This window comes from Linepithema humile, chromosome 5, assembly GCF_040581485.1.
Source record: "Linepithema humile isolate Giens D197 chromosome 5, Lhum_UNIL_v1.0, whole genome shotgun sequence".
Lineage (NCBI taxonomy): Eukaryota > Metazoa > Arthropoda > Insecta > Hymenoptera > Formicidae > Linepithema > Linepithema humile.
This window is the reverse complement of record NC_090132.1, coordinates 7,593,251-7,615,058: the sequence shown is the minus strand read 5'-3', so window position 1 is coordinate 7,615,058 and position 21,808 is coordinate 7,593,251. Positions and strand designations below refer to the sequence as shown.

The 21,808-nt window shown below is 32.5% G+C and overlaps 1 protein-coding gene across 5 annotated transcripts in view; it reads left to right on the top strand.

Annotated features, from left to right (window-relative positions):
• LOC105674520 (cholecystokinin receptor type A-like) overlaps window positions 1-21,808 on the top strand; it is a 43,825-nt gene that overhangs the window by 15,831 nt on the left and 6,186 nt on the right. For 4 of the 5 annotated variants that reach the window (XR_010890577.1, XM_067356467.1, XM_067356466.1 and 1 more), the window contains 4 exons: window positions 9,096-9,210; window positions 18,668-18,865; window positions 20,344-20,529; window positions 20,943-21,118. Coding sequence is in view for 4 of the 5 variants with exons in the window: in XM_067356467.1 (XP_067212568.1) it covers window positions 9,096-9,210; window positions 18,668-18,865; window positions 20,344-20,529; window positions 20,943-21,118 (675 nt within the window). In the remaining variant the exon portion in view is untranslated. The remainder of the gene's footprint in view (window positions 1-9,095; window positions 9,211-18,667; window positions 18,866-20,343; window positions 20,530-20,942; window positions 21,119-21,808) is intronic. The other variant, XM_067356469.1, reaches the window with a different exon arrangement.

Here is a 21,808-nt window from a genome sequence, read left to right as displayed (position 1 = left end):
AAGAAAAACGTTCTCTTTGAACGAAGTTTTGCAGCGCAGATAAGCACGAAGGACATTCTTTATAGCCACGACATGAATCTTGTCGGTATGTGTAAAGGATAATCCTACTATACTAGGATAATCCTATGTGCTTCTCGTCTTCTAATCTGCTAACAAATTTTTAATACATGTTTCAACTCTAGTAATTGCCGACCAAAATAATATCTTTAACGTTGCACGAGATAATGCTACTTGTTCGTGCTTGGCAAGCTGTGTTCAATATATTTCTACTACTGATATATTTGTCCGACGAAATATCCTTTACCAGCACGGTTTTGCGCCATTACAGTCTGCAAAGGCACTTGACAAATGCCTCGCTCACAGTCAAATAAATTCCGATCCGAATAGTTTTTATTAAAAACGTTTTCTTTACAGTTATATTATACATAACAATTCCATTAAAAATTTACTATTAAAAATAACGCAAAACTATTATTTACAGTGTATTCTGTTTTTTTACTTTTAAGGATACGACTTCAGTCTTTCTTTCGACAAAAAAGCAGATCATATATTTCAGAATATTGTGCGATTTATTCTCTGGGAAACAGTAGAAACTTGTGATTGCGTTACCGAATAAGCAACTAGTTGAATTTTATTTTATTTTTTGGTGATTCTCTTTGTAGAAGAAATTAAATGGACACTTACTGAATAAGAAAGTCATTTCAAAAGAGTTTTCAAACTCGTAACAAAATCCATTCAAATGTTTTTTGGGAACGAGAAACAGAAGTATGCACTTTGATTTCGGAATGCTGTGTACACCCGATGCTTCCGCTCTACAACTTCGCCTCGTTCGATCAGAAATATCGGGACGTAGAATTAAAGTTTATTTTATTTACGGTCAAATAATTCCAACTAGAATCATTTACGTGACGAATTGGCAGAAAAATAAATAAAATAGCAAAACATAATTGCACTTACACGAAACAAAAATTAACAAAAATCCGATTAGTTAGATTTCAATCCGTTCGTTCTGTTTCGCTTATTATTTCGCTTAATATTGTGATATCATAATGTTTCACAGAAATTCTTGCTCACTTGAAATAAAAACGCATGTTTAAATATTAAACGAAAGAGTTGAAATTCACTCATAGTTGTAAATTTTTCAAACGTTGACGCGTCATACACGTTAAAAATTAATTTGTAAATATAATATTCAATATTCGCATGCGCAATGATATTGACAAATACATATTTATAAATACACTTTAAAGTTCCAATACTATATCGTCGACAAATTTTCGTCGAATCAATACTTAATAAATAATGCTGCTGAAAGTCATTCAATTATTTAAATAAGCATAACGGTCTGTATATTTTTACCGTACTTTTATAACTGCATGTTTATTAAAACATTTAATAAAATATAAGTGCGCAGTAATTATAACGTACGACACAATTTTTATAAATGCATTTCTAAAAAACATATCAATTATTATGTAATGTATAATAATAATAATATAAGGTTGTGATTTTAATAGAATGCAGCCGAAACTTTCCTTTGTCGCTGTGTACGATATAACTGCGCCAATAAACAGTACAGTGAAAATACTATAAAAGAACAACTCATGAAAGAACAAATCGACAAAGGAGGAATCAAGGCGTTAAATGTCGTAAATGTCGCGTGACAATTCCTCGAATAGACTAGAAAAACTTTCACCAATATATCGAGATAAAACTCAGTCGTATTCGGGACAAATCGAAAAGTCGCAACGCGGTGAAAAAAAGCCTGCCGCGAAAGCACGCGATGACATTTCAAGAACAAAGGACTGTTCCATCCGATAAGAACCTTTTATTCTGATTTCGAACTACTTGCAATTTAAGCAAACTACCTACTTCTGACAGTTTACATAATTCGTTTTCACTAAATAAACGTACTGTGACATAATGAATGCAGAAAGGTGGACCATCATTCAACCATTTTTGGTACGCGACATTTTCAAACAGCATAGAATATGAAGAAACTTTTTCTAAAGACATTTCTCTCATTCCAAATATTTGTAATATCCAAAATATTCATAAGGTTTTTGCGAAATTCATTAGAAATTTAATGATATTACCAATGCCACTTTACAAAGCATAACTGTATGTTTAGACAGAATTATAATATAATTGCGAGTTCTGAGATTTGCGCTTGTTGGGAAACCATAATTCCTATATTACGGCAAGCTTCGTGGGATGCAGCATGTTGAACGTGCAGACTGTTACATGAAATAACAGCTCATATTTCAGCAAACGCAGACAGGATTACGACTTTCGTGCTTATCACTTTTGAGCTTTTGATATTTCACCGGTTTTTCCTGTGCGTACAGGTAGATACAATTGAACACAGGTGGATGGCTCGCATGGGCATTGATACAGCCTGTTATATGTGATACAAGCGTACCAATCAATCACAATAAAACGACGCATCTCCGTGTTTCTAGATAAATATTTTATCAACGACTTCAATTAACCTAAACCATTAAATCTAAAACCGAGAACAATGATCATGCATTGTATTCATTGTTATCGCTCGCTCTTCCATGAAATCTGTAACCGCCAAATGTCATTTCAACTACGTTTGTCTTACGTGCGCTTTTCGTATTGTCTTTAATCCTTTCAATATTGAATATGCATTCCAAAAAACGCTTGCTGTGCTCACAAATCACACACATATATGGTATATACATCGTAATTTTAATGGATTTCATAAATTACAGTTAAAAACTTCAGTATCGGCGCGTGTGCAATAAATACGGTATGCAATAAATCACGTATCAGTTTTACCACGTATAATATATATTAAATGTGTAAATTAATTCGGTGCCTTTAGTTTCACTCATTGCTAGTCACCATCTTGAAATTATATATTTTCCTGTCCTAATGCGATTTTAAAAGATTGTCAATTATGTACATTAAACGTTAATTAATACAGCCAAATAAACAAGACAAACTCAAAAGTAGCACTAAATACGATGACCACGGATAAAGTAGATATCAGGGACTGCCTTTCAAGTAAAAAAAATACTGCTGAAATTATCCATATGATTTGTATGGCTCTTGGATAAAGTGCAATGTCCTACAAAACATCCAAGAAGTAATATCAAAAGTTTAGTGATAAAAATTATAATTTAAATAATAAACCACGTTTTAAAGTGGTATCTCTCTCTTTAAAGTCCTCTCTCTCTCTCTCTCTCTCTCTCTCTCTCTCTCTCTCCCCCCCCCTCTCTTTTGTAAAGATCTCGATTATTAAAATTTAGAAAATTAGAAAAACCACTTTATTTGTCGGATAGTGTCGCTCAACGGCGCTAACTCCAGCAGCTGTGGCGCGCGCGGTACAAATTCCCTTCTTATGTATGATAATACATACATATTTATCTTGAGATAAAAATTATATTACTCCACAGCTGAAACAGTAACAAGTGTAAGTATTTACAAGAAAAAGCCTACATTAGTATACAACAGCTCTAAAGCTACAAATTATGTTTGTCCAAATTTATGCGTGGGACTCGTCATAGAGAGCACGAGTCCCCAGTTTAAAAATTTCTTTAAATTGTTTTAAAGCAGTATTACATAACATTTTCAGTTACTATTGATCTATCTCCATGCAGTATAATCAATAGATCGAATTTTTGAAAACAAGAAATTGCGTATGTCGAACTCCATCTAGTATATAAAAAATGACATAATTCAAGATATAGATATATATTTATATTACAAAACTATCGCGGTCGAGCAGCTTTTATATTCGGCAGTGTGTATGACATTCAACGCTTGTGTATCAACTTTCATACACTAGATGGAGTTTGACATGAGAATTATCTCGTATTCAAAAATATAATCCACTGGTTATAATATACAAGCGTTTAGAATAATGTAGTATTAAAGATTAAAGATTCGAGAAAAATTTTTGTAGTGAGGATTTGCAGTATGCGCCTCACGCATAAACGAAACAAGCATAAATTATTATATAAAATAATCAGATACGTTATGTGTCTCATTGTTAAACTCAATTTTGCAAATATTTTACTCAGAGTTGCAATTTCTCAGTATTATTTTTGTGTTATGCACATCTGTTTGCACGTATAAACAAGATGACGATCAATTAACGATAGTAAATGTAATATTGGAAACTATAAAGGTCTTGTAATCAACCGTGACATTGCTTTCTAATATTTTTGTAGTAATCACCTCTCAATGTGTTTGACGTCAAGCCACACGCGCAACTACCTGCTAATTAATGATCCACAATATCTGCATCCTGTTAAGCGTGACTCAAGAATAATATGTACAGCCAAGCCAATGAAAGTGTAACGTACCATAATTTTAGTGATAATAGAAATTGTCGAGCTTCTTATTATAAAACACAATTTATTTTCTTCTAATTCTCTATTCTTTTCCATGATACTCTTCTTCACACTATAATTTTTACATATTATTGTATTAAAAAATATTTATCTACATAAAATCATAAAAATAATATACGCAAAACATTTGCGATGAATTGATTGATGCCTTTATAAATACGAGTACATATAAATTTCTGTAATTCAAACAATGTAAAAAAAATATTTCAATGATTATTAACGTGTATAAAGTGTCTTAAGATTTTGGTATCTTTCCAAAGCCATTTCCTTCCAAAATTTTAAATTTCGCAAAAAAGAAACCATGCAAGTTAATTTATATACTTAATATTTATTAAAATTTTTTAGATCTAAATAATTCCTCCCTTTCTCTACATATTTGTCTTACGATAAAAATTATATTCTTCTACAACTGAAACAGCAACAAGTGCAAATATTTAAAATAAAGAGCCTACATTAATATATGAGTGTTCTTAAATACAAATTATGATTGTTCAAATTTATGCGTGGGGTTCGTAATAGTGCAAGTCCCTACAATCCAAAAATTAAGTACACCTGAGTGCAAATTCTAGTAATTATAGATCTGTTTCCGTGTAGCCAATTGATTGGATTTTTGAATACGAGAAACTGCGTATGTCGAACTCCATCTAGTATGTGAAAGTTGACATATAACCCTAGATATATATATATACTTATATATATATTGCCAAAACTACCGCGGTCGAGCAGCGTTTATATTCGGCAGTGTGTATGACATTCAACGTTTGTGTATCAATTTTCATATACTAGATGGAGTTTGACATGAGAATTATCTCGTATTCAAAAATATAGTCCACTAGTTATAATATACAAGCGTTTAGAATTATGTAGTATATTATACTCAAATCTAAATTTTTGTAGTGAGGATTTGCAATATGCATAAACCTCACGCATAAACTAAACAAGCATAAATTATTATATAAAATAATCAGATACGTTATGTATCTCATTGTTAGACTCAATTTTGCAAATATTTTAGTCAGAGTTGCGATTTTTGGTTATTGCCCACTTTGCTTTCTTGTCATGCATTTCTTTTTACACGCATAAATGAAATGATTATCAATTAATGATAGTGATAAATACGATATTGGATCTATAAAGGTCTTGTAATTTTAATCAACCATGACTTTGCTTTCTGATATCTTCCCAATAATCATATCTCGATGTGTTTCATGTCAAGCCACACGCGCAACTACTTGCTAATTAATGATCCACAATACCTGCATTCTATTGAGCATAATACAGAAATAATATGTACAGGCAAACCAAAGAGAGTGTAACGTACTATAATTTTAGATAATGGATAAATATTGTCGAGCTTCTTACAACAAAACAATTTATTTTCTTCTAATTCTCTATTTTTTGCCATGATGCTCTTTTTCACATTGTAATTTTTGCATATTATTGTATTATAAATTATTTACCTACATAAAATCATAAGAATAATATATGCAAAACATCCACGATGAATTGATTGATGCGGTTATAGATACATATATATTTCAGCAATTCAAACAATGTAAAAAAAATATTTCAATGATTACTAACGTGTACAAAGTGTCTTAAAAATTTGATATCTTTATAGAGATTATAATATATTCTCAAAAAATATGACAATTTATAAAAATATGTCTCTTTCAAATTCTATCTATGCTTAGTTTCAGTATCAAACAATGTTTATGTTTCATTTAGTTACAAATTAGAAGAATAAACTTGCATTGATAAATAATTAATTTGTGATAATTCTGTCATAATTTTGATTCTCTATTGTAAGATTAATGTAATTACTTAATTTTTGTACATTCTGACAATGAGTGTGTCACTCTGAGATCGGTGCACATATGTTTCACATGAAAATAAATTTATTTCACACCAACAACCGCGATGGCTCCGAGCCGTATAGACACACGCGCGCGCACTTCTAAAATATATAATATAAATATAAAATTTAATATATCTAATCTATTCGCCAGCTGGCGATTGTCTCGCGTTCTTATACCGTCGTATAGAAAAGATTAATTTTATTTCAATGATTAATCGATATATCAATACCTTGCGAGCTAATTATCCAAGATAAATGATTCTAGAGTCTCAAACAACTTGTTTTAATTTATTGCGATTCTCCGTGTGTTCTTCTCAACCTGTGGCTATCATATCTTAAGTGATTCTGATCTAGTCGGCGGACAAGACAGCCTGCTCAATTAGCCCGATTTACTACCACTGACCAGCTGATCAGCTGCTTGTGGCAGTAGTAATGATCGGCTTACACGAGCTACGCGTACACACTCATACATACGTACTGCATATTCATTCCTAAATAATGTACGCGCTCTTCGGAAGTAGCTTTTTAAAGAGCTATAACTCATTATCAGCAAAAAGTTGACGTAGCGACATATAAGTTAAAAAGAATTTTTCTATGCTTCGCATTTGTTATATGATTTTATCACGACACACCTGTACATATATGTAAAATATAAAACGGTAAATTATAAAATATACACAAAATTCTTATCTGATAATTGTAGAACTTTTATTTATAAATAATCCACGTTTAGTAAAAGTTTAATTATTTTGTCCATTAAAAAAAAATAATAATTTTAACGAGTTTCAGGTTATATAGCAAAGCATATATAAAATATAAACTTCATGATAAAATTTAAAACAACGTGGTAATTGTTTTCTTTCTATACTTATTTTAATATTTTATCTCCAAAAAATAAAACGCGTAAAATATATATGCAGTTCAACAATAGTTTTCTATGAAAACGTGATTTTTTAACCCGTTTCGCCACAGCGGCATGAAACACTTGTCACTGATTGCCGAATTCACGAGCCCAATATAGAATAAAATGGCACGTCATGTATGCTTCGCAGCTACAACAAACGTTTTTTCAGCACATACATGCTTGCAACCAAAGTAAGCGTTTCTTGAGACAGCATACCTGTATACGTCCTACGTAGTGAGAAATTTAACGCTACGCTTTTGAAATTGAAATGTTCAGTATTGTTGTGCGATGTATGCATTATAACAGCGTAGCAAAGGTCAAAGTTGACAGAACACGACAGTCGGGAATTAAATAACTTTTTACAAAAAAATTTGTAATTGAGTTGTTCAAGTCTGTTACACGTCCGGCTACTTAAAACGTCGACTATTAGACCGGTGACTTCTCAAGTTTCCGCCTGGCAGAACGGCCGGAACGCAAAACACGAAGAATAAAAGTTGGATGAAGCCATTAGTGTAAAGTGCGCTTGTGTGTAGTGGAAATAAGTGAACGTACGAGATGATCTACGATCCGGACGTGATAAATATTGTAGGATAATAGACTATATTTGCCGTTTTCATGTAGATCACACAACTGTGAGTCGAGGTTTCTTCTATGTATATACGGATATCCTTTCATACTCTTAACTTTTTTAACTTATTAATGTCTACTGCGGAACAAAATGCTAACACTTTATACTATACTCGTATTTGTACGTTTTCTAAAATTATTACGTATTATGTATATAACAAACTGTTTCGTCTCGAGGAACAATATCGTTACATATTCTATGTTGAGTAAAAAGATAAAAGATGAATTTACTAGTAATAATGTTCAAATAAATATTCATTTGAGATATGCCATTATTTTCTTTCACAGATACATATCCTTACACATCTGCATATGATCAGTGTCGACTTTTTATATATTATAATTTTTTTATATTATAATAATTTTACAACGTTAGAAGAATATAACGCAGAAGAAAAGCTCAACTTTGCGACGTAGTTTAATAAAGTTTTTGTAATAATACAGCTCGGATCCAATATATATCCACTAGTACGATACTCGTTTGCACACTAGAATAGTTTCGTTTTATTTTCTTATTTTCGTCTTCTCGTTATCGAGCTTCAAGATATCTTTATTCCCGGTCGTCTATCTTAATTTCTTCTCGCAAGCTATATCAAAAGTCCAGTAATAAAGCAAGAATGTTCATTGTTGGAACTGCTATGTTCAATGAACGTTGAATGAAAGAAAAATAAGAATCCCGTTTTCCGCGCGACTTTAGTTTAATTAAAAGTAGTGACTGTATCTTTTTACGAAGCAGGAAATATTTTCTTTGCGGAATAAAAAAATTGTGTCCTACAAAAAATTGTACGTGTCGCATCGTACCTTTTCAATTTATGCGTGTATTGCACAATAAGGTTTTTCTTTGTACAGACAAATATTATATATCCCAACTCTATTCTGAGGTGTACAAACAAAGCTGAAATCTTGACTATGGGCGGAATTGAAAATTTCCGGGGTCCGGAAATTTACTATGTCGTTGAAACCCATTCTTTCGTTGTTTACCGATGATCGATCGACCAGAACTAGTGCGTACTTAGTGCTACTACGTTTATTTGCAGCTTCAGGAATTGAGAGTGCACGAATAAAAAAGCAATAAGACCATCTACTTTTACGATATTTTAGTTTAAGATGTTTAAACGTCAGAACGTTTAGATACGGCCACCTGCCACATCAAACAAAGTTCGGAAAAATCAACTTCCCGATAAAATACTGGTTGCGTTTCAATCGCTCAATCCTGCAACTGCAACCGACTCTTTTCACTTTCACTTTACTTTGAATTGTTTATACTTTCTATTTTCTGCAAACTGAGAGATGTAATTAACAAAAATACTATCAATTTCAGGCCGTGTCGGATCTTCTGCTCGGTGTGTTCTGCATGCCTTTTACTCTTTTGGGCCAAATTCTCAAAAACTTCGTCTTTGGTCTCACAATGTGCAAGCTGATACCATATTTTCAAGGTAAGCTTTTTCGACTTTTTTCGGCTGACCACGGCATAAACTAGGTGACATAAAAATCGAAGATTATTATATGGACGTCCAATTTTTGCCTTACCGTCGCGCCGTGTTATAATAACGGTCGGAGAAAAAGAAATTTTCACGGATTCTGGTAGTGGTACAAGGTCTTGGATATCACGAAAGTTACGTTTATCGCTTATTTGCTAAGACATTTGCCGAAAGATACAACGTGTAGTGTAAAATTTATTAAATAGAGGGTTACTAGATGGATGAAGGTAATTGTTTTATGTCACGTCAGCAGCCGTTCTATTCCGACAATCTGTTAAAGCAAGAGGCGAAGATTTCCACTAAGGAGCATTAAATCATTAATCTGCTAATTTAATTAATGAACACAATTAATTATCAAAGACGCAACCCATATAGAGGGAATCAACTATACTGAAGCACTCCGCTGTGACATATTTTCCAGTGCTTAGCGCTTTTAAGTTTTTAAAAAGAAAGGAATGCATTTGGAAGGATAATACTTATTGATAATTGTAAGAAATGATACGGTCTAAGTAAGCTAAGTACACTTAACTTTTGTGCGTATTTATATACACTACTTTTACGAACGGAAGTAAAACGAACGGAAGTAAAACGAACGGAAGTAAATTTTCATTAACTCCCACGTAAATGGTCCCGGAATTTTCAATAGCGCTTAAAAGTGAGATCGAGTTAATCTTAACATGCAAGTTTATAACTTTATTATGCTCAAATATTAGCATAAATGCTGTACTTCTGACGCAATTATTCCGCTTCCTCTCATAAAAGCTTAACATGCGGTTAATAATACTTTTCATAAAAGATGGAAAAATGGGAGAACAATAGTTTACATTCTCCGTTTTGAAAAAAATGCAATTTACTTTTTTATTGCATTTCTTATACAATAGTCTCGCATACAAAGGTGTTTTTCCAGAGATAGAAATCAAAATTATAAAATGAGAAATAGAGACAATCAGTCATATGCACTACTACATATCTGTGCTCGTAAACTAATACGTAAAACGACCACTCGATGTCCAAAGTTTTGAAGCCTCAATCTGTTGCGATGATTGTACCAATCGATTCGGTGGTACGCTATTGTGAATGAAAATTGGATACATTTGCCATACAACACGATAGATAAACTTTTGTGTGTCTCAACTTGGTTCCGGATTAGTTTTCCGCGAATACTCGTTTAACTCGGCGATAGGTTCGATTTAATTTGCGGAAGTGACTGCGCGGGCAAAAAGAGAAGATTTGTTCCAAGTAATTTGTTGTGTGTCTTTTCACTGTATCTGCCTTGATTGAAATCAGAAAAAAAACAAAAGTAATACTAAAAATAAATTATAACTGCGTGTTTCTGCATTACATACCAATTTCTATGCTTTATATGCTCGAAAATTTCATCAAAGGATCCGAATTCAATCACGAAGTGCAATCGCTCAAATGATTACGCAGCAGAACGTATCAGTTCGTCGTTTATTCGCAATAAAATGTGTTCAGTGATTCAATTTGACTTCAAACCTCACGTTTAAACTATCTTTAAGCGAACAGATCCACCACTTTTATATTTCTGTGTTTAGTAAAAAATTCTATACTTTTTCTTCGCAAAAAAAATAACGGTAATATTATAACATCGTCATTTCATAAATAATGTAGCGAAAAGGTTTTTATTTTCCCGACATTAAATTACTACGCGCATTAAAAGTTGTATGTAATTTTTAGATGAAAAATATGTAAATGAAAAGTGTAGCTTAAACGATTTTATTTCGAATGAAGTTTTCAGTATTATACGTATACTTCCGCTGCAGATATGCGGCATGATTTAAATTCGTTACTTCTCGACATTTTTAGAAACGTAAATCTCCATCGATATTGAATTTCTGCTTGAAAATGTAGCAATTTGAATAGATACATTTGTAAGACGGTTTTGTGGTTAGTATTCGAAGCTTTTGCTGAAATTGCAACTACTATGCATTTTAAGATCTCATATCGAGAGGAAAGGATGGTAATATCAGATAAAATGCGACAATACAGGACATTGGAGAAACATACTTAAAAATCTTCTCCACGTCTTGTAATAATATTTATAAATAATGTCATGACATGCGAAGAAAAATTAACTTTGTATAATTGACTGGAAAAAGCAATCGCAGTTATGCAATATTCTCTTCGAGACTGTGAAAAATTTTTGCAAGCATTTTTTTCTTAAATACGCAGTACACAATATACGCAATTTACATTCTTTTAATATTTCATGATATAAACGCGAGGAAACATGCCATGAGATAGACCTTTGATAACAATCAATCCACCAGCGTGATACTCAAAGGGCTTGTAGCCGTCAGGCGTGATATATTCGTTAAGCGAGCAGCAAATTACCATTGCGCAACGCATACACGAGAGACCACAGTGGTGTAGCGCTAATTTTCTAGTTTGCCGTTACGCTGTCCATATATGAGATAGTGACCGTAAATATATATTTGTAACAATTTCGAAGTTCCTTGTAACACATAGCAAATATTTACTAATGGAGTAATGAGTCATTAATAACTGTCTATTAAAAACATGTATTAGTAAGTAAAATTAATTTTCTTTTGCTTCTGTAAATTTTTTAATTTTAACATTACTTTTTAATCTATCTTCTTAATAATATTAAAATAAAACAAATTGAGTTGACTTACCGGAGCACGAAGCGCAGCAGCAAAGTTGTTTACAAGTTAATCTTTAACATACAAAGTACAGCCAGATTATAGCAACGTTTAAAATAATTATTATACATATTAAACTTTTACTTATCTTTTATGTAAATATCTAACAAAAAAATTATATATTTATATCTAATAACCATAAATATTAAAAATTGTAAATCTAAATATTTCAAAGTTTCTATGTTACATGATATTTTATGTGCAAATAATAGATAACAAATAAATAATTACTTACTCTAAAGTTGCTCCGCCGGCGTCTGATTCTCCTCCTCCTCTCAGTCCTTGCAGTCCTTCAAGGCATTCACACGCGTTCGCGACGCGAATACAAAAATCGTCCGATGCTTCAAACAGCACTACCGACACGTACTTTATCATTCGGACAAAGGAAAACTCGAATATCATCGCATGGAATACACGTTCGACACGGTCCGCAATAGGTAACGACGGAAAAGAATGAGATCGAAAACAGGAAATAGTAAGGGTAATATTATTGGAAGAGATTACACGCCGACACGAAACGCAATCTATTTCGTACAAGTGCCGCCGTGCGAATGATAAAGAGGCAATAAACATATCAAGAACAAAGTCGCGCCGATTCTGATTTGGAGGAATGCGGAAAAAAAGAGAGAGAGGGGGGAATATGAAGTGCGCAGACTAATGCCTTTATACGTAAAAAAGTTCAGACGTAACCGTAAGGCGTAAGCAAATCGACCAATCACGAGTGATTCGCATTATTGCTCAATGTGATTGGTTCGATTTGCTTACATCTTACGATTACGACTAAAACTGTAATGGCCTTAAATGCGACGACGTAAACAACTCCACCACACACTGCGAGTCGGTCTAGAAACTTTTAACAATAGAGTATTTGTCGAACATTTATCGAAATGGAGTTTAAACTCGATTTTATCTTGATTTCGATAAATGTTCGATAAATACTCTAGTATTAACAGTTTTGAGGCATTCGGTGGAATTGTTTCGCCACTTTTAGAATCTGCGTGATCTATATTTCCTCCCCCCTCTCTCTCTTTCTCTTGTGCTATGTATCGGAACGCACACTGTTACATTTTACTCCTTGCATTCCCCAGATCAGAATTGGCACAATTTTATCCTTCATATGTTTATTGTACCTTTATCGTTCGCACGGTGATACCTCGTACAAGACCGATCGTTCCGTATCAACGCGTGTTTGTCTTTTCCAATAATATTTTTCTTATTATTTCCTGCAGTTTGTAATCTCACCCTTTCCATCGTTATTTGTTACAAACGCGGCAAAGTGTAATTTGTAAGATGATACTCGATTTTTACTTTGTCCGAATGATAAAATATACGTCGGCAGTGCCGTTTAAAACTTCGTGCTATTTTTGTATTCGCATCACGAACGCGTATGAGTGCCTTGAAGAACTACAAAGAGGATTGAAAGAAGGAGGCTCAGAATAAAAAGGACGATGCAACTTTAGAATGAGTACCATTTAGGTGTTATCTGTTATTTGTAAAATATTGTATATAAAATATTATGTCATGTAACGCACATAGAAACTGTAAAATCTTTAGTAAAAAATTTGCAATTTTTAATATTTATGATTATTAGATATTAATATATAATTCTTTTATTACGCATTTGCATAAAAAATAAGTAAAAGTTTAATGTAATAATTATTTTTCAAATAATTATTTTAAACGCTCTTATGATCGGGGTGTAATTTGTATGTTACAAATCTACTTGTAAATAATTCCACTGCTGCGCATCGTACTGGCAAGTCAATCCAATTTGTTTTCTTTTATCATTAAAAGAATAAATTAAAAAATAATGTAAAATATAGAAGGTGTCTCAAACTAACTGTATCACCATATTAACAGCAGATTTCTGAGGTTTCTCATATGATAAGAATATAAAAATCAATATGTGACGTGCTAAAGCGCGTGAATTTTTAACAATGACTGGTAAATATTAAACACTTCTCATTTAAACATTATTGTAACTTCGATATTTTAATATAAAATTTTTTTGTCTCCATATAATCTCAGGAACTTGCCATTAACAAATGATGTGGTCTGGTTGATCTGAAATACCTTGTGAAATAACAAAAATATTTTATGACATTTTCGAAACGCATCGCCATTCCTTTAACAGCATTTTATTCACTTTAAAAATGAAAAATATCAGTACATAGGTAAGAAAAGCTTTTCTTTCTGAGATATAAACGTTTTATGTTTCCGACAAAGAATTGTAAGAATAGTTGATAAACGTAAAAATTTATAAATTTATTTATGTTTATGTTAAATATTTGTACCTACTAACATTCTTTATAATCCCAGATAACCCAATATGATCTCAGGATTCTATATAAGGTGGCAATAAATCTCTGAATGTCGTAGTAAATACGTAAATTTGTATCACTTTGTGTTTGAGTCATAAGCCATTTATGTGAAATTTCCCGCACCGCTGCGGAAGGAAGTCATTTTCAGCAACTTCTTTTGAAAGCAAAGAAAAAGAAACGTCTATTTTAAAATTAAAATTTTATGAACGTTTTAGCTAGTTAAAAAGCGTTTATAACCTAGAAATAATGCATTTACATAACTTTAGTTATTTCCTTAAAAATTTATTATTTGCTTAAAACAAAATGCATTGTTACAATCTGGCAACCTATTTTAGACACATTTCTGTATATAATTCTTATATTTTTACGTACTATAAATAAATATTAAATAATTTTCTATTTGTGTACTAATTAATACTTTGTATTAATATATGTATAGAATATATTAATTAACTCAATTATTAATTCTTCTAAAATATTACCTCTGCGTATATTGGCAATAGAATACAGCGAAATTATATTGTATTGTATTATAATGACTAATACGCGCCAACGGACTTAAAGTCGAATCCCAGTCGCAGCGGGATTTCGTCCCAAAAGAGAAAATATATCTGCTGTATGTCATAATGGTCGCGCCACATTTACGGAATTTAAATGCGTTTGTGATCGTTCCTGAGAAAATCGCATTTCGAATGTTCCCCGATAAAGGAAAACGATCTTGTGTACTTCGGTACAAACTTTTATTGCACTCCTGGGTATCTCGGAGATACCTCGATACTTCTTCAGATGCATATGATGCGCCATTAAGCTCGTCTCGCGCTCTTGCTCCGCCGATTCAAAAAAATAAGAGAAACTACGTATACGGAGTAATTTATATTTGTTTCAATAAAATATACTGTTACGTATCGATAAAATGTTCACTATTTGATAAATCGTATTAATATTTTCTATTTACTGCTTGCTTTTTATAGTCTTGTTCTAATTTTCTTTTCATTGTCGCATGGGATTCTAAAGTAAGGCGAAAAAATGCAATTGCGCAACGGTAAAGCCGATCGTAACTTCTTTGTACGCGCAGTGCTAACCCGTGAACGTAAAGAGAGTAAAAGAAATCAAGGATAAAGATTGTCATGTACCCTGCCCGCTTTATTAAGAAATTTTATTATACTTTTTTACGGTAGATTGCTCATAAGTGCGCGACGCTCGCGGATTTTTGAAAATGTACCATGTATAAAATATAATCTTCTTTTCGGTGCAAAACCTGTTTTGAAATTGAAATCGCACGGACCCAGTACGTATTTCATCGTAGATATCATCCCTTTTCTCGAGGTACTTTTATTGTCATGACATAAGCAGGTGAGATATAATCGTTTTTTTTCTACCATTATCGCGGATTATACGCGGTCGGCCCTGTTTCAGAGCAATTTAAATTCGCATCGTCCTGTGTCTCACCGTATGAAACTAGGAGGCTTTAACCGGCGGCCTTTTACGAATGAAGAAGTATAAAGTACGGCATAATAACGTGTTGCACGTAAAAGATTTCCATATTGTACATGTCTCGTACTATTTTCACGTAATGAGCGAGCTCCGTGTCGTGTCATATTAATTCGTGTATTAACGACGTCGATTGATATGCGTCGGTGATACGAAATTCAAAGCTCTTTATGCAAATTTTTGTAAAAACGTGCTTGACTTCACTAACGCAGTTATTGCATGTTTTAAATTGTCACATTAATTTTCATACGTTACAAACGTTAAAAGTATCATTTATTGGTGTTATTTCCACCTTGGCATTGTTTCACGCCGCGATGGTAATAATAAGAATGCGCAACGTTGTTCAAACAAAAAAAAATTTTAATTTAAAATAACTTTGCCGCACCGCATTTTCTTTCCGGCTTGAAAACGGAAGCGCGTCGTGAATAAAGCAAAGGTCGCAAGCGCATAGGTTGGATGGATGCATTTTCCGTTCATCTTGCCATATGAAGGCTTATCGATGAAGTGGCGCGACGGATATTCATCGAATATATTGGTGCTTTAGAGTAACGTTCAAAAAGTCCGCGTCTTTCTCAATTTAGTCAGCTGGTATGTTTCCCGTCGATTTTGACGGCGTCTTTTCTCGTAATTTATATCAATAAGGGACGAAAGTGACGAAGGATTTTCCTTCGTTCTTGCGCTACGTCAGCAGAACAAGCGACTTTATATATGAATTTATGCAAGGTATACGTGCTAGCGGAAATAGTAGTTGTACATAATGGAAATTTCGAAACAACGAGCAATCATTAATTATTATATAAATGTAATAAACTTTTAATCTAATTAATTAAATAAATAATATATAAAGCTGTGGCAGAAATGATTCATATTAACGACTCGTTCGTAGATTCTTAAAGTCTTAAACTTTCTTAAACTGCGAAATTAAAAATAACCAGTTAAAACTTAAACACAATACATTTAATGTAACACAATATCTGATTGCGAACAAACTACAGAAAGAAAATTCTTTCTTTTTCTAAGACAGATACAATAACAAGACAAACAAGTGAGTCACTTACAGTTGTTAGTTTCATTTAACTTTAATTAACGCAGTTATGTGCAAAATTAGTCCCCGTTTATTCCATGTATCACTGTTTTATTATTATAAAATGTAATTAACTTTTCGCTGTAATTGAAATGAGTAAGCGTGCAGTATTTATTTACGGTCACTTTATTTATTTATGTTTTACATCACTTTTAACATTTTTTCTTAATTTCACGACTCAGAAACGAGAATTTGTTGAAATCACAACGTCACTAAGAAGCTTTTGTGTTATCTTTGAAAGAGCTATGAGAAAAAAGACGACATAATTTTTCACGAAATTCCGAGCAAACTGTAATTAAGAATGCTTAGAAGAAAATACGAAAACTATGCGAGATAATGACGTTCACGGTCCATCAAATTTAAAAGTATGCACAAGTTATGCGAATCGTAGTGATTAAATGGAAAGTCTATCAAGGTAATTCATCAACGTGGTAGTACGCGTCCTTAAATAAAATAATAATTATATGCAATAAAGTGTAATTATATATCGTGTTCTACTTCTCATATATGATTTATTAACAACAAACTCTTTGACCAACTTGAAACTGATTTTAAACTTGAAGGAAATGTTGAAGCACCAAAAATGTTCGATAGAAAGAGAATTTTTCATGAAACAAACTTCAAGGCTTCAAGAAGTCAAATAAAGTATAAAATTATATTTCGCAGTTAATTCCAAATGAAATTTACTTGAAAAGAAATTTATAGTACGGTTTAGTTACGTAGACAAAAAATAGAAAAAAGCTACAATAAAAAATAATTTCGGTATCTCGACATTTTCGTTGAAAAAAATTGACTAAAAAGTCTGTCGTAAAAAATAATACGCGAGATAAAAATTTTGTATGAATACAAGCAATTGAAATTTTAGTTTAATTCTGCGAATTTATTCCTTCGCTCACATACAACAATTACTCTTCTTTTTTCAACGAATATTCCGTTATTTTCGGACTAAAAACTGTAATAAATGCATAATGCACAGTTTAACTATGCTAAGAATATTCGATAAAATCCCATAGCTTCGTCCTAAATTTTTGTTCTACCTGGACAGAAAATATCGCGTGAGTAGGTCGTGGTCGCGAAAGAATTTCGTAATCGGATCCGAGGTCACGTCGAGAACGTTTCTCATAAAATTCACTCTTCCTCCATCTGTGTACTTTAAACTGCAGTGAAAATTGTTTGGCGACACTTTCGAGTCCAAACTTCTCCACTAGTAGCCTTCATACGACTGATGGGTGAAAAGAAAACGATACTGCAATGAAAAGCTGGGGTAAAAGCGTTTCTTTACCAGAGTGCATGTCACGTGCGTTCATTCATTTTTTGCAAAAATGCTAGTTCAGTTAGTTTCAACTCTTCAGAGCTTCTGTTATTGAATGTCGAACTCTTTTCTATCATTGAGAACGCGCAAGCGATATTTTTTTGCTGACAATCGAACGTGCGTTATTGTTAGTTCAACGTTACACTGTATACATTGAAAAAATAAAACTCAAACATGTATTTTTATTCTTTTTCCCTGTGTTCTAAGATAATTAAATCTATCGATTTATTTCGGGTTTCGAGGCAAACGACAAAATGTAATTACACTCGGCTGTCGATACTTTATATTTTGCTAGGCCGTTAATTAATTTCTTATTTCATAGCGTGCTCCACGGATAAATTATTAAAGATCAAGATAAATATTTGATAAATTATCTCAAATTAAGAAAAAAAGCAATATTAAATAGGCATATTCAATATTAAATCAGATATAAAAATTGGGTGTCCGTAAAGGCAGACTAGATAACTCTGTATGATAGAACGTAAATGTGATTTAAATACACAATATGCTTCTTTTTTAGCTGTGTCGGTGTCAGTGGGTGTCTGGACACTGGTCGCTATTTCATTAGAACGTTACTTTGCTATTTGCCGACCATTGAAATCGAGACGATGGCAAACGCAGTTCCACGCTTATAAAATGATTGCTGTTGTGTGGACTCTCAGTCTCACGTGGAACGCGCCAATTCTCGTCATGTCCCAATTAAAAAACTTGCGTGGAGGTAAGAGCACACAAACACTTCATTTGAATAGACTCGTAGATAAATAATAGCTGATAAATAAACGGCTAAATGACTTTAAATTTCCTGATTTAAAAAATCAAAAATTTTGAAAAATTATGTTAAATTTTTTTTTCTCTTTGTATTATATACCTAAACAAAATATTATATATTTAAGGTGCAAAACTTTGTAACGGAACTGCATGCACTCTAATGTCATTTGTAAAATTTATCACAATTGCTTGCTGGAACGGAATTGGATCTTTTACTGTGTTGACATTTTTATCTCAATACTGACATCCACCCTCGCCTTCCTCTGGGAATTTTATTCATTGGTATAAGCAACTTATGCATATACATATTGTCCAACTACTGGTATATTGAATCCTCAATATTGAACATTTATAAAAGAAGTTGGAGCCTTTGTGTCATAAAAATTTTTTTACACAATAGGCGCGATTCAATTGGAATGAGAAACAGTATCAATTTAGTCCCTGAAATTTTATAGCGACTGACGACAATTAATACAACACTTTTCTTACGAGTTAACATAAATTATTGAAAATTACTTTTTTTATATTACTTATATTACTTCTTATATTGGCTTATATTAATCATGTGTATTTAATATTATTCCTCATTTAAAATCGATTCATTACGCAAATTCGTTATATCGTATTGCTTTAACATTAAGAGATCAATCACATGATCCACCGCTTGTGTGCTATTAGCACTAGACCTCTAATCTGATCAACAGAACATGTAGTAGAACGTATGTATACCATATATGATTACCGATTTATGTCTTCGCGCATAGGGCAGCAATATGGCTATGCATATTACATCGCGTGTAGTTCCTTCGGGATTAATTACTTGCTCAAACGTTCCTCGAACTTGATATTGGAGTATTATTGAAAATCAGTTGCCCAACATCAATATTATTGATGCTCTATATTACTTACTGAGCTCAATATTGTGGTGATTAATTGCACAGCAATATCAATGCCATATGTGTGAAAGGATTATATTCATTATAATGTTATATTCATTATATTATTGTATATTAATGCTTACATATAATAATATATAATACAATAATATTAACGTTACAGCAATAAATTCTATTAGAATGATGCTGATAAGTACAATCGTAAAATTCGCGTATAAATGTGCGTCATAATAATACTCCAATCTATCAGATTTTGATTTGTTAATAAAAACAACCTACAAAACAAAGAAACGAATCTCCAATCTCCTAATTAGCAAATTTAGTTAATGATTACGTTTAAATTTTCTGTGAACAAATACGGAATTGGATTGCCTTTTATTTTAACTTTTATCCGACTGCATCGGATGTTTTCCGCTGGCAAAGTGTAAGAAGTGGAAATGTGACGGCAATGCCATCTCGCTGTTACACACAGCTCGATTCCTTTTACGACTAAACGGTCGAAAAAGTCTTTCGCATCTCTTGGCGATTTCAGGAAGGCGTAAATGCCGCGAGGAGTGGCCGAGTGTCGGCACCGAGAGGGCGTACAATCTCTTTCTAGACGGCACATTGCTGTTGATACCGTTGTTGCTCATGAGCCTGGCTTATTCGCTGATAGCGATAAAACTTTGGCGCGGCCTGAAGCTCGAGATACGACAGTCATCGACGTGCACCAGGAGACGTAAGTGAAGTGTCACCTCGATGTGTCAAAGATAGATATGACAGATACCAATTTTCGCGTCGAGCGCTCTGCGCCGACTTGTCGCGATTGCCCTTGGAAAAACATTTTCCTGCTTCGTGCATCAATCTCATTTTATTTTCGCAAATTTTATTTTCAGCAAACGTTGTACGATAAAAAAATTTGTGAAAAATAAATCAACAAAATTTCGCAAAAATAACATGTGTAATACAATATCAATGTATAATTGATAATTATTAAAATAGAAAATTTAAGAACTTTGTGCTCGTCTTACTTTTTTATCGACATCGGAAAGATATATATTTTTTTGAAAATTTTTGAATTAGATGAGTTATGTAGAATATTTTTTTTCAGAATATTAGGGTCGAAGATTGTATAAACATTATGAATTACAGTTGGCAGAACGGCATCAAATGCGACGCGGAGTTCAACTTACAACAATAACAACGATCGCGATGCAAGATCCACAGTGGTATTTAGTAATGCTCGCAGACCGAATTCGAGATCGCGTCGAGGTTTCTCGTCTTCCACGGGACACTTGCAAGGCACTTCTCAAGGTGCACCATCTAGGGTGAGAAAATACTGCGCAAACATCACCTTGAAATAGGAATCTAGATTTACAATCTCGATATCTCGAATTGTCGAGGCATTGCCGAGAAGATAAATGGCCAGATACATTGATTGCCTAAATTATTTTTATTTTTAATCGTCGTAATATTTTCTTAATTCTACGGTGATAACATTGAGTCCATAAAATCCAATTCTTATTTAAATTATTAATTCTAAAATTAAAAAGCATTGATTACAGACGTTGATAAATAATATTTTTACTATTTTTATAATAACAAAACTAAATAATAATTTGCAGAAAAAGTTTTTATATATAAATTTTTCACTAATATATTTATAATATATACAAAATTGTTATATAGTCTAACATAATAAATTGCTATATATAATATATACAAAAAATTATTATGTAAATATGTTTAAAATAAAATTACTTGAGATAAAAATAAATTGTAGGATTGCGTGGAATTCTTTAATATTTCATATTTCATAATGATATTCATAATACCCTTTTTATGAATCATTCAAAAACTCAACGTTATCACTGACAGGATTTAATTCTACGATATCAATTTACAGTTAAAATAGTTAAAACAGCAAATTAAACTTGCCATTTACAAAGATAATTTTAATTAATAATATTATAATTTTACTCTCACAGTCAGTGCATTGTTACCGAACCCAATTATTC